The sequence below is a fragment of the Protopterus annectens genome, chromosome 13.part0, assembly GCF_019279795.1.
Source record: "Protopterus annectens isolate FY-2018-M chromosome 13.part0, PAN1.0, whole genome shotgun sequence".
Taxonomy (NCBI): domain Eukaryota; kingdom Metazoa; phylum Chordata; order Ceratodontiformes; family Protopteridae; genus Protopterus; species Protopterus annectens.
This window is the reverse complement of record NC_056747.1, coordinates 138,554,369-138,568,620: the sequence shown is the minus strand read 5'-3', so window position 1 is coordinate 138,568,620 and position 14,252 is coordinate 138,554,369. Positions and strand designations below refer to the sequence as shown.

The following is a 14,252-nucleotide window of genomic DNA, read 5'->3' as shown; positions in this document are numbered from 1 at the left end:
TTTAACAGCAACTTCAAAATTTCCATTAGGAATTTGTTGGGAGAGGAAATACGGTTGATGGGACAGTCCAGGATGTTCATGTTGGATTCAAGAGGATGTCCAGCCTCCTCCTTACCACCATGTCATCCACTTCCAAGCTACATAATCATAAGCCTTAGAGCTTTCCCAAAAGAGAAATCGTCTAAAGGGACAGCAAAAAGGGGTGGTGTGTGTGTGTATGTGTGTCTTTATTTTATTATTATTATTTTATTCATTTGATAAACCATGTTAGTCTTCTGGAAATTGGTGTCCTTTTTCTGGGTGACCCAGGAGCACTGCTGGTTAAGTGACCTACTGAGAATCACACAGTAGGCAAATGGAGCTGGAAGAAATCAACCATGTCCCCTTGGCTATGGGAAACAGCTCATTAACTGATCAGACCACTGTTTATTGTGATGTGTGCTTCACAAACAGAAGTCTCAAAATTCATACTCTGTATATAAAAAAAAAAAAACTTGCAGTGAAGGAGAACCACAGTCTCCACTACCCAGGAATCAGGCTATTGCACAGGTGATTGCATTATAGATTGGTGCCAGACTCAACTTGTATTGGAGCAAAAGATGTGTACTAAGGCTAGTGTGGGCTTCAAATCTGCCTCTATAATGTTGCAGTCCCACATGTGCATCTTGAGCTCCCACTAAACATAAAAGAAATGTTAGACATCCATTCTGTGAAATCTGAACCCCAATGATAGATGACGAAGTGGACTCTTCTTGATTGGGGCCTATTGGCCAGCTTGGAATTGGGGAGTCAGTTCCAAGTGGAGAGCTGCTAGTCCTGAATACTACTGACCTATGACCAGATGACTCAAAGCAAAATCTCTGGAATCATTCTGGTTAACCAAGGGCTCCGGTGATCATTTAAAAATGTTAAGGCAAAAATCACGAGAGACCTACATCAGCCCCCAGTATGGGAGATGAAGGTAAACCTTCTCACCCAAAAGATCCTCCGTCAAAGCTAGGGACTTTTACGGGTTGCTAGCAGGCAGTGAGCACTCATCCTAAAGGAAATGGGCCTGCTGGACACTGGACTTGCATTGAAGAGTTTCAGACTTGAATTTAGCTTCTAAGTGATTGTTTTTGTGGCAATGCACTCCACTACCTTCCAGAGACTGCATGAAGACTCCAATGTTTTTCTTAAAATCTATTGATCACCACCACGTTAGAGAAGTAGGTCAGCACTCTCTCTCTCTCTCTCTCCTTTGATATCAAAGTCCAGCTGAACCTCTGATGCTTGAAGCAGTTAGTCATTGTTGTGCTCTTCCCCAAGCCAGCACAGGCAGTGAAAGTGTGGATATTGTCTAGTGGTCTTAAGGCCACAGGAGCCCTTGATAAGATGATATTTAGGCATCCAAGACTGTATGATAAACACCACAAAAGAAAGGGCAGCTCTTTTTAGAGAAAAGCATGCTTATATATCTGTGGGTTATATCATGGCAAATAAGAATATCCCTAAGCTTGGGCTCAGCTGACAAAAAAATGCCAAATTCAGATAAATGGAAGAGCATTACACAGCCTAGTACTCTGCAACGAGAGTCATAGTTAGTAGCTTTAAATAAAGGGGATACCTTCCAACACCAGCAGTTGTGTTGCTTACTTGCTTGCTTGTCTTCAAGTCCTTTTTCACTTCACCTGCTGCTATTGCTTCCTTTTCAGTGAGGTACTTATTTATTTCTTGGCTCTCCCATTCCCAGGTGTGTTCCTTTGTGCTACACCTTGTTCTTGTTGATATGAATCTCATTTATAAAAGTGTAGAGAGACTGACCAGGAAACCAGATTTGTAAGCCCTGTTAAAAGGCCTATTTTGAGTAAGTAAAATGTGCAGGTGTTACAGGGTTCTGAATGTGTTCAGTATGAGTTATGTTAAGTAAATGGGTTACTATGTGAAAATCCCAATTATGGTTATGTTTAAGATTAATTCTCCAGGTTTGAACTCTTGTGTTTCTAACTTCGTGTACATTTCTGATTTAAACACTTGCAGTTTTGTTTGCTGCACTTTAACATGTGCATAGCTCTCTAAAATACTGTAATACATGGAGCACTCTGATCATACTCTTAAAAAGTAAGTGAAAAATAGTCTTATAGTATCTAGGCCAGTATGCAAGAACCTAACTATAACTACCTTGAAATTTGCTGTTAAGAAGGCGAACCTCTATCTAACACATCGAAGGCTGTCAGCCAGGAGCTGCATCAGAATTCAATTAACAGCATTGAAAGCTATTAACACAGTGTGCTGACACAATGAGAAGTGAGAAGAAAAGTGCATCTTCAGTTTACCAACAGGATTAAAAGCTGTCACACATTGTGTTGACAGGCAATCTTTTTTTAAAATGGTAGTATCACAAAGATGCTGCTAAATCCTCTCGTATTAAAAAACTTTATGGTTGAGTCTCTGCTTAATGAACGGTGGTTGGTATGTGTTTTTGAAATGGATAACAAGAAATTAATCTCTCCGTTTTTTTCTTGATCGCCTCTCAGGCTCCACTTTGCTGGTGTTTTCCTCGATGTCCATTACTTAATAAATGCATAACATAGTTACGAACAGAGCTCCTGCTGTAATCCTTTATGTTGTGTTAACTTTTTGTATAATGCTCCACTCCCGAGTAGAATTTTATTGGCTGTACTTGGTTAGGGTTCTGCCTTAAGAAAAAAAAAAAACAGTTGTCTCTGTCCAAGTTACTTATTTGGCAAGCAAATTAAATAAAGGAGGAATACTGTTGAACATGCACTGTAATGTGTTTCTGTTAAGCATGCTGCTTGTAAAATAGCAGTTAAAATATGCAGACTGGAGTAAGAGTGTTACCTTGAAGCATTTCGGGGGAGGAAAGCAGTCTGATCCACTGCACTGCTGGTATCCCATGCCAAAAGTAGTATGCAGCATGTAGGATTCTTTGCAAGAAGACTTCCATGGTGTGTTTTGCTGTGTAGGTGTGCATCAGGGTGGTGAATTTTGATCTGGACACAATAAAAGTGTAAAATGAGAATAAAATAAACTGGCATTATCAGTTCGGGCATATGAGAAACTTGGTAGTGAGCATAGGAATGAGTGATTGTTGCCATTTTGTTCATTTTGGAGGGAGAAACGTAGGCTTGCATACTGCAGTGCTGGCACCTACTGGAGATGGAGGGGCATAGCATGTAATAGATGGGGTGTGGATAGGCATTTGGCAGTGCCATGCCTTTTTCGTGTGTCCTTCTTCACAAGGTATGTGTGGGAATGTGCAATGTCCACGGAGGAAGGCATTGCAGGTTCTTGCATCTGAAAACATGTATTACCTGCTGGCAGGGACAGGTTAGGGCTAAAACTATGGGAAGTCCCTGATGGCTGCTTGGTTGATGGCCACTGTAATCAGCTGTTACTCCATGGGGTAATAGGTTTGCCACTTGATAATTGGGAGGACTAATGGTTGGTAGGTAGTGAATGATGGACAAGTTTTTTTAATATTCTTTTTAAGAGCAGTTTGATTACATAGGAGTAAGATGCACTAACACAGAAATAAGGTATCTGTCTTTAGCTTGGAGCTAGGTTCAGGAATGAGCCTGGTTGCCAGAATGGACAACCGTAAGGCAGGATGCAATAGTATCCCTATGATGTCTGGTGTAATGGTGTAATCCAGGGAGATTGCATGAATATTGCCATTGAAAAGATCTGTGATTGCCTGACAAGCAGCATGTAGAAAATGAGCATGCAACAAGCTTGACATCACTGATAACCAGTAGTGGGTTATGTTGTGAGGGGAGAAGTAAGGACACCTAAAGAATCTGCAGGAGTCGCATGAAGAGGGAGGGGCAGGTTAAAAAAAAGACACAAGAATATTTGAATGTGTATGCGATAATAGCATTTCTTAATACATTTGCTTACTGCAGAATATTTGCATTGACAAGTATTTAATTATCTGCCTAGTCTTTCAAAGCAGAAAATGATGGTGGAAGAAGCAGTAGCTGTGTTAATAAGCAAGCATCTTTTTATGCATACAGTTTTCTCCAATTTCATCTTGCCTTGAACAGTAGTGTCTGAAGAGTAGGCATTGTAAAATGTAACATGATGAAGTGTTAAAATATAAAATTAAGTAAACTCTGAAATGCCTTTTTTCCCCATTTCTTTAGAGTTCCGTAGTTGAATGGTATTGGACTTTATTGCTGTTAACAATTAGCGGACTCTGTAACTTCGCTCAGAATGTTATCGCATTCAGTATTCTTAATCTGGTCAGTCCTCTGAGCTACTCTGTTGCAAATGCCACCAAGAGGATCATGGTTATTAGTGTGTCCCTTGCACTGCTGCGAAATCCAGTCACAATCACAAATGTCTTTGGAATGATGACTGCTATCCTTGGAGTGTTCCTCTACAATAAGGTAAGAGTTTGAGGTGTTCAGTTGTTTGATTAATATAAAGATATTAACCACAGTAATTGCTAAACAATAAAACAAACTGGCAGATAAAAATCCAATAACTTTATTTCATCACACTTTTAGTACCTCGAAGAAAAAGTGTTCAAGGAAGTATAACAGTAAATTTATCAGTTTAAATACAGTTCTGACCAGTAAAATTCACATAAACAAACATAAACTGACAGAGAATATAATTAACTTAATTTCAATTTAATTTCTTGATTTAGGCCACAAGGCTTCAAGGTGCCACATTTCAAAATTTGTACAACTGTGTTTTAATAAGCTATCTAAAGATTTCCTTTTCCTTTCACCACACCTTACTTGCTCCAAAATTGTGCACCTAAATCCAGAAGTATTACCAGAATGTACACCATTAAAAATTTTGTGTTGGTAGGCTCTCACTGCTATTTAACTTAATGTTAGTTAATTGTTCCTGCATTCTTATTTTAAAACTTCTAGTGTTATAGAATAAAATGTTATTAATTAATAAAAATATGCCCATAGTTGCTTTTCAGTAGATGTGTGTTTTAGCATCAGAAATAAAGATTTGTGTTTGGGAGTTCCAAGATTGCTGCACACTGAGTAACAGCTCATTTCTAGCTCTCCCTGCAGTGTGAAAACAGAAACTCAACAGAGAAGGTCAGACTTGTGTTTATCTGTGAATTTCAGTAACTGGCTAGTAAGTACACTGCCTGGATGCCAGAATAAAGAAATACAGAAGACCTGGAAATCCGCTACAAAAACTGAGGCAGAAACACTGACTAGGGAGGGTTCTGCAACTGTTAATCAAAATGTAATGCAACCTTCAGACATTACTTCCAATAACCTTCAGGATGATACAAGACAAATGCATACAGACCTTGTTAAAATAAACAAAACACTGATAGTGTATATCAACGCAAACAGCAAAAGGCTGGAACAAATGGAAGAAGCTTTAAACAGATATTCAGATGAGATGATAAAGCTGCAAAAATCAGAGGTTGAAATGAGGAAAAGGTTGGCTGAATATGAGACTGCTCAGGAAGAGATGTTTAAAAAAAATAATAGAATTAGAGGACAGAGCACATAGGGAAAACTTGAGATTTTCAACTATAGCAGAGAAGCTGGAAGGAACAGACTGCATTAAACTTATGAAAGCACAAATAAGCAACTGGACTGTATTCCACAGCAGGACTAGTCGAATGGACACATCATGTGTGCTGCAAATCTAGCTATAAGAAAACAACCTAGACTTTTAATAGTAAGGATACAATCCTACCAACAGAAATAGTTGATTTTTGTCAAAACTGTGGCAGAAGGACAAAATGGTAAAAGTAGGAGACAGCTGAGTGTTAGTGGGGAATGATTACACATTGTACAGCAGGCAAAAGAGAAGTAAATTCATTCCTCTCTTCAGAAAATGTTGAGACACAGGTGTGAGATTCAAACTGCTGTACCCAGCTGTCTTAAAGGTATTCTTTGTAGGTACAAAATCATTTTTTGATGAAGTGCATGCTGAGGAGGAAATACAAAAGTGTGTCCAACAAAAACTGAGCTGTGAAATAGGAGATTCGGCTTCTTGTTCCTCTAGTAATAAAGACCACAGAGAGACTGCACCTGTGAAACGTTTTCCAGTATTTCAACGGAAAATGGATAGAAGGAAGGGAACACAAGAGTTGACTTTAAGAATCTAGAGTATGTGGACAGGATTTGGGTGATGGAGAAGAACAATACTAAAATCAGTAACAATGTAGGATTACAGTGCAATAATTATGTGTGAAATATGGCAGCATAAGAAAATCAGGAAATAGTGGACTTCTTCAAAATTTGTTTGTTGAGTGGGGGACTCTAAAGTATATGCTCTACTTCATGTCATTAATGTTCAGAAAGATGCTTTGGGGAGGGGAAGAGAGGGGAAAAGCTAGCTGTAAGTACTGGAAACACTGTTTTTTTTTTAAATAGTACCGCATCTGTGTTGCATGGTTTTCTGTGCATGTTATTTTTGGGTGTAATGGGGATTGTAAACATGTTTTTATTTTTCTCCTCACTTTTCTTTTTCTTTTGCAGTTTTGAGAAACATAGGCAATATAATGATAAAAATGGTTAAGGGGGCATGACAGAGTTGAAATTCATGTGCTTTTTTCGTTCTTGCATAGGGAAATGACTAGGGATATTTGTTTTATGACCGAGAGCAAGTAATTGAAAAAGAATATTGAATATTATAAGCCTTTTTTTCCTAGCACTTGGAAATATGTATACTGAGTAGCATTTATGCAGCTGGTCTTCGTGCCTCCATGGAGACAGTCTGATAAAGAGAAACTGGAGACAGTCTGGTGGAAGGGAATTGGCTGAGGGAAAAGAAAAAAGAACAGAGAAATTGGGCCACAGAGTTCCCTGAAAACAATCAGGGTTTTTTTTCCCAGGTATGACAGCCTTAACGATAGTACAAAACTAGTTTAGGCAAAGTAAAGTTCTCAGTTTTTTTTAAATGCATTGGGGTTACTTTTTTGCTTTGTTTTTTCCTTGTTTACCCTTCTCTCTCTTTCTTCATTTTTGAAAAATGTAGGTACTGCAATGAAGAAAAATGAGAGGGGGATAGGGGAGGGCAGAAGGATCTGGTTAAGAGAGTATGACAAAAGAAAAATCAGTGTGCTTTTTCCTATGCTTGCATAGGAAATGACTGAGTAAAAACCCTAGGCATTATCAGTAATATGTTTATTGCAAAGCATGTAAATAAAAAGGAATATTGAATATGGTAAGGCTTTTTTTCTGATAAACTAGGTACCCTTTACAGTTTTGTGTCTGGTTTGCATGTCACTAGAAGATAATTTGATAAAGAGAAATGGCTTGACGAAAGTGTTTATGGAAAGCATGCAAGTGTTTTATCAACTCAGAGTTGTAAAGATAAACAAAATCAAATAGCACTTACTAATAGCACAGGCTCTACCATGCATCTTAGCATGACTAACCTTTCTTTTTGGTTAACTTTAGTCTGTGTAGCTATCAACTTAAAACTTATGTTCTTATTAGGAAGCAAAAGCGTCAATATTTGAACATGTACATAGTTTTGTGTGTAAGGGTTTTGAGGCAGGTTGTTTGCTCTATTTGAGGGCTATGTGACATGGGCCAAAATGGATATGACATGAAACAGGTGTTTAAAAGCCCAACTGCCGATCAGTATACACATGCAACATAAAAGCTGGAGCTAAAATAAGAGCAGTTATATATAAAAAGTGGTGCTAATTATACAAGAAAATGATGATTTCTGTATTGTCTTTCAGTCTGAATGGTTTTACAGATAAATATAAAAAGAAAGAGTAGTGAACTATATTAAGAAATGTAGAGTGCAAATAGCTATGCTACAGGAGACACACCTGGAAAGAACTGAACATGTGAATTTAAAGAAAGGTTTTCAGGATGGTTATTCAGTTGAATATGTGGAGCAAAGGAAAAGAGGAGTACGTATATTTGAAAGAGAAGCTCTAGTAGTGATAGAAGAGGTAAAAAAAAAAAAGATAATGGAAGATGCATAGTACTAAGAGGCTACTGGCTAGAGAGGATTACACTGGCATGCATTTACATCCCCCCCCTAAAACTGCTATAATGGAGGTTAAGAAGGTTCTGGAAGAAATAATTGGCTTTCAGCAAGGAATAGTATTTATAGGTGGAGACTGGAATTTGGTTTGCAAAAATGAAGATGTATCTGGGGGGCCTAGAAGAGAAAATATAACAGAGGAGGAAGAAATTTATGAAAATGTTTGGCATGGAAGATGTGAATTCAGCACTAGGAGTTCAGAGTGAATTTACATATTACTCACCGAGATAAAAAATCTGGGCTAGGCTAGATGGAGCTTATATCTCACAGGACCATGTGCATTTAATTGAAGTTCTTGAAACGCACCCAATAACTATTTCAGATCATGCATCAATAACTAAAATAAGAATGCAAGGTTATGAAGTAAAATGAGAGACCGGTGATTTCCCACCTATCTGTTAAAAAGAGAGGAATTTAAGGAATGGGTTGTGGAATTCAGGAGCTACTAGAGAAGATAGAATTATCCTCTGAAAACCTAGCGAAGGAGTGGGATAAAATTAAAGTGGAGTTTAAAACTAGGTTGGAAATAAGGATAATAATCAAGAGGGGGGGCTGGAATTTTTTGGAGAAAGCTGGCAAAGGAACCAAGGTCTTGGAAGCAAATAACTAGAAAGCAAGAGGCAATAGAATGGGAAGAGGCCAAGAATTTATTTGGACTGCAGGTTAGACACCGTCTTCCCTATTAAGGATTAATATCAGAGTATAGGCAAAGAGAAAGAAATAGAGGGCTCTTAGTTTCATAGTATAGTACTAGGCTATCTGCCCTGGGGCATTTGTAAGCCTAGCCATAGTGATGTGGCTTTTGCCACCCCATGAAATGGTACAAAAATGTACAGAATAAATCTAGAATACTGTGCCTCTGTCTAGTAGTGACACAATGAAGGTCCCCTTATATAATAGAATTAGTTTACTGTGCCCCTGTCTAGCAATGACACAGATGTGACCCCTGGGGTAAACTTACGATCTCCCATCCACTCATCAAGATTTCTCTTGAAGAGAGTCAGTGAGGGGCTCTGCCTAATACGAACTGGGATCCTGTTCCAAAGCATGGGAAGCCTCTGGGTTATGAATCTATCCCTCCAGCATGTCCTATTCATACTTGTGCCGAGGTTTAAGTCTTTAGCTCTCATGGTCCTGATGGATTTGGATTTTTTGAGGTGGAGCATGTCCATCAGATCCTGATTGGACATGGCCTTGTACGTCAGGCAGATATCACCTCTGAGCAGGCGGTATGCTACTGAATAGAGCTGAAGTTTCTTTAGTCTGGCAGAATTAGACATATGTTGGGAGACCCTTGATCCTTTTGGTGAGGTACTTTTGTGGTCTCCCCAGCTGTTGCAAATGTGGGGTGAGGTACATACCAAATGGGGCATTGTACTCAATCATGGGTCTGATGAGGGAGGAATATAGGGGTACAATGACATCCTTGGATCTGGATGTGAATCCCTTCATGATGAGGTGTGCAAGGCAGAATGTTTTTCTAACCACTTTGGCAACGTGGGTGTCAAATGAGAGGTCGCTGTCTACTTGGGTCCCTATGTCTCTGATTACTTTTTCCGTACTCAGTGGGTTGCTGTCTATGTGATAATTTGTGGGTACTTTGTTTTTTCCAAAAGGGATGACTATACATTTTTTGGCATTTAGTTTAAGGCCGTGACTACGGCACCAGTTGTCCGTTTCAGTGAGGCCTTTTTGTAGGATGTGTGTGTCTGCTGGTGTATCGACTATGGTGCCTAGTTTGCAGTCATCTGCGAACTTTGTCAGCCACAGCCCTCCCATGTTTGCTTTAACATCTGAGAAATAAATGCCGAACAAGAGGGGTCCCAGGACAGTTCCCTGTGGGACACCACTTGTTGACTGGCTTTGAGTCTGACATTGCTCCAGCGATTTTAACTTTATGGGTTCTGTCCTTTAGCCAGTTTGCAACCCATCTAGTGACATAAGGGTTTACTTTTAAGCTGTTTAGCTTATCTATGATGCCTGAGTGGGGCATTGTGTCGAAGGCCTTAGCCAAGTCCAGGTATGCTGTATGGACTGCTTTGCCCTCATCAATGGCTCTAGTGACCATTTCAAAAAAGGCAGCCAGGTTTAAAAGGCAGGATCTGCCCTTTACAAAGCCGAACTGGGTGGAGTCAAGTGTCTGTAGGTCCCCTATGTGTCTGTTTGAGTTCCATAATGATTCTTTCCATAGCTTTGCAGACCAGGCTAGTTAAGCTTATGGGGCGGTAGTTTCCAGAGTCTGTAGAGGCACCCCCCTTGTGGAGTGGGACCACTGTTGCTGTACGCCAGTATTCAAGTATATATACCGAAGTAAGGCTAAGGTTAAATAGCATTTTTATGTGTGGGTTTAGCTCCTCTTGGAGTTCACGTAACACGCACCCCGGGATACCGTCAGGTCCCATTGATGCTGTGTATTTTGCTTTGTTTAGGGTGGTTCTCACTTGGACATCTGAGATGAAAGGGAGATTACATTCAGCTGGGATAAGTATTTCTTCTTTTGGGGGCGAAGGAGGGGAGAAATTTGCACTGAACCTGTCAGCCAGAATGTTAGCAATATCTGTGGGTTCAGTGTATTTTTTGTTGTTGTGAACAAACTCTGAGCATATCTGAGGGTTTCCGCCCAGGTTTCTAACATAGCTGAAGAAGGCTTTGTGGTTATCTTTAGTGTCCTTAGCGATTTTTCTCTCAAAGTTTGCCTTGGATGTTTTTATGAGAGAGCGTAGTTTTCTGCTAATGTTAATCAGAGATGTCTTCCCTTCATGGGATTTCGCTCTGACGTGCAGTAGCTTCCTTCTTTTGTTATACAATTTGTTTATGGCTGAGGTCCACCAGACAGGACGCTTACATTTGGTGGAGAGGGACATGGATTTGTTTGGGATTGCATGATCCATGCATTCTTGGAGATGTCCATAGAAAGCATTTGTGAAGGATTCGGCATTGTGGGATGTGGTATCCACTGGCTCAGTGGGCTTAAAGGATACCATCTCAGTCTTAAGAAGAGTGAAGTCTGCTTTTGAGAAGTTTTTCACTGTGGTCTTTTGTGCTGGGGGTGGAGGTGGGATATGTGTATCCAGGGTGATTAGTTTGTGGTCAGATCTCACTAGTGAGGGGTATACTTCCAGTGTGGAGCATTTTGTCCCCATGTTTGTGATGATCAGGTCTAGTATAGTATCTCCCCTAGTGGGAGAGGTGACTAGTTGTTCCAGTGCATTTGAATTTATGAATTCCAGGAACCTTTGGGCGAGGGTATTAGGGCTAGAATAATGTACCCAATCTATGTTTGGGTAGTTGAAGTCTCCCAGTATGATGGTATTTTGTGATACATTCATATCCTCCAATGTCTTCAGGAAGGCTGAGTGGGGTTCTTGAGATTGGGAGGGTGGTCTGTAACATGCTACCAGTTGTATAGCAGTTTTGCCTATGGTTAGTTGCACCTGTATGGTCTCTGATGCTTCATGTGTTGCTACTAACCTGGAGGTGTGGGTGTCCTTTATGAATATGGACACTCCCCCTCCCTTTGTGGTTCGGCCCGGGTTTTGGGGCCGAAAAGCATGATACGAGGTATAGCCTGGTAGCGCTGGGGTGCTCTCAGGAGCCTTGAACCAGGTTTCAGTTACTGCACAGACTTCAATGTTCTCCATGCTGAGGAGTGCATCAAATGCCAGCATCTTGAGATTTAGACTTCTGGCGTTGAGCAGCATTACCCTTAGTTTTTTTCCATTTTTGTTTTCTAAGGAGGTGGGTTTGTCTTTTGAGCCTTGCCTAAAAAAGGCACTATGGGGGTGGCAAGAGCCTTAGCCAATATCTGGAAGCCCAGTGGTGGCAGGTGTAAGCCATCCCTTGCGAAGCAGCGTGGCTTGTCCAACATATCATCCCAGGCAGACAGACATTGGATTCCCTTAGAATGACACCAGTACTTGAGCCAGTTGTTAAAGCTGATCATCTTGTCTTTGTATTGTGGTATCATTCTTGGTGAGCAGACAAATCCAAAACGACAACAGCCAACGATATATTCCACTTTTTATTGACAGGAACAGAATAAAATAGTAAGCGCTTTCACATCCTATGATGCTTCTTCAGACTTCAATAACATTCAGTGAAAAGCCACTCTTTAAATACAGCTTCTTTGCACAGCTTAATCACATAACAAGCAATTACCTATTCATGTTTAAAGTGCCTGTGCCTAAAAAATTCAGTAGTACTTTAAAAGTTGATCACTTAACCCAGCATTATGTGCATAACAAAGTGCAGTTGAAATAACTTTATAAAAGTGTTGTTTCAGCATTATTCATAAAACACATATATCATTTTTTCACTCTTTAGATGCAGCTTCTTTGCACAACATAGTCTCATATCAAGCAGTTGACTAATCATATTTAAAGTGCCTGTGCCTAAGGAATTCAATGGTGCTTTAAAAGTTAGTCGCTCAGTACAATATTATATGCATAACATAATGAAAATGTTATTTCAACAAGTGTATTTCATCCTTTGAAGTCTTCTTCTGAAAACTCCGTTGAACTTATCTGTCATTGACCATGTTTATAAAGTTTTGTCTATATAGATTAGCTTATTAAAAATATATAAAAAAATAAAATGTCTAATAGAAAAAACTATGATGTCTAGTAAAAAATATATGCCGTTTATAAAATGTCTCACAAAAAAAAGCACATAAAAAATCAATGTTTTTTAGCAAGCTTATTGTGTCTATATACAAAGCTTCAGTGTTTAAGTTGTCTGGCTGCTAAGAATGGTTTTAGTGAGATCTTCTCATTTAGACCATGTTTATGGGCTTGCAGCCTAAGGATCCACTTGTTTCCTACTTCCTCTGTTCTATTTTTGGGGTTCCCCAACCTACTTGTCCTATTCACTTTTTCTAACACCCTAAATCTAAAACTATGCGTTAGACCATTTTCTATTACATGTCGTGCCAGTGCATTGGTGGTATTTTCCTTGTTTATAGCATAGATGTGCTCTCTTATGCGTTCACGTAACGTTCTATTGGTTTTTCCAACATAGAACGTTTTACATAACTGACATTGTGCCAAATAGACCACATCTGTGGTTTTGCAATTGGCAAAGACTTTAAATCTGTATGTATGCCCTGTATAAGGGTGTATGAAAGTTGCTTCTTCCGCTATGTATTTACATTGATTGCATGCATTGCAAGGAAAAGTGCCTTCCTTCGATGTCAAAGTAGAGCCCCTATGCATTTGTTCATAGCATAGAAGCCTATTCAAAGATTTCATGTTTCTATAACCTATGCTCGGCTTCTCGCTCACTAAGTTCCTAATTTTGTCGTCAGCTTTCAATAATCTCCAATTGTCCTCCAAAATTTGTTTTATATGTGTGTTTCTATTGGTGAAAGGAATTACTAACCTATTTTTGGTTTCAGTATTGCTAGTGGTATTCTCATACCTAAAATCATTGTCCCTATTAAAAAACGGGGTACCTTTACCGGCTGTATGTATATTGCCCGTCTTAATGGCTTTCTGCACCTCAGTTTTTTTGTATCCTCTAGAGACAAAGTTATCTAGAAATCAAGAAATTGGTCGTGCCATTGATATATTCAACAAATTCCATCAGCTGTTGTTCAGTTCCCCCCGTACAATAAAAACATCATCCACAAATCTATTGTAGTGTTTGAGACAATGGACATATATCAAATTCTTTAGTACATATGTTGTTTCCCAAAATGCCAATACCAGATTGGCATAAGAATTCTTGATTTTTGAATGTTCATATTCACATCAGATGATAGAATTTTTGGATGTAATGTTAACTAAGGGCAACAATGGGATTGATACAGATTTACATAGGAAGTCCTGTTGGAGGAATAGCCTTCTACATCGAAACAGCATGCATCCCAGACATATACATTCCAACATAGTACAGAACCAAGTACTTAGAGCATCGAGACTAACCACGCAAGACACAACTTACTATCAGCAGCAAAGTAGACTGCTAGATAACCTGTCTCTAGAGGATACAAAAAAACTGAGGTGCAGAAAGTCATTAAGACGGGCAATATACATAGAGCCGGTAAAGGTACCCCGTTTTTTAATAGGGACAATGATTTTAGGTATGAGAATACCACTAGCAATACTGAAACCAAAAATAGGTTAGTAATTCCTTTCACCAATAGAAACACACATATAAAACAAATTTTGGAGGACAATTGGAGATTATTGAAAGCCGATGACAAAATTAGGAACTTAGTGAGCGAGAAGCCGAGCATAGGTTATAGAAACATG

At 39.3% G+C, this 14,252-nt stretch overlaps 1 protein-coding gene across 1 annotated transcript in view; it reads left to right on the top strand.

The window, feature by feature from the left end:
* Nucleotides 1-14,252, top strand: part of LOC122787848 (solute carrier family 35 member E1-like) — a 122,047-nt gene that overhangs the window by 53,400 nt on the left and 54,395 nt on the right. The window contains exon 3 of the mRNA XM_044054764.1: nucleotides 4,146-4,391. Within this exon, the coding sequence (XP_043910699.1) occupies nucleotides 4,146-4,391 (246 nt within the window). The remainder of the gene's footprint in view (nucleotides 1-4,145; nucleotides 4,392-14,252) is intronic.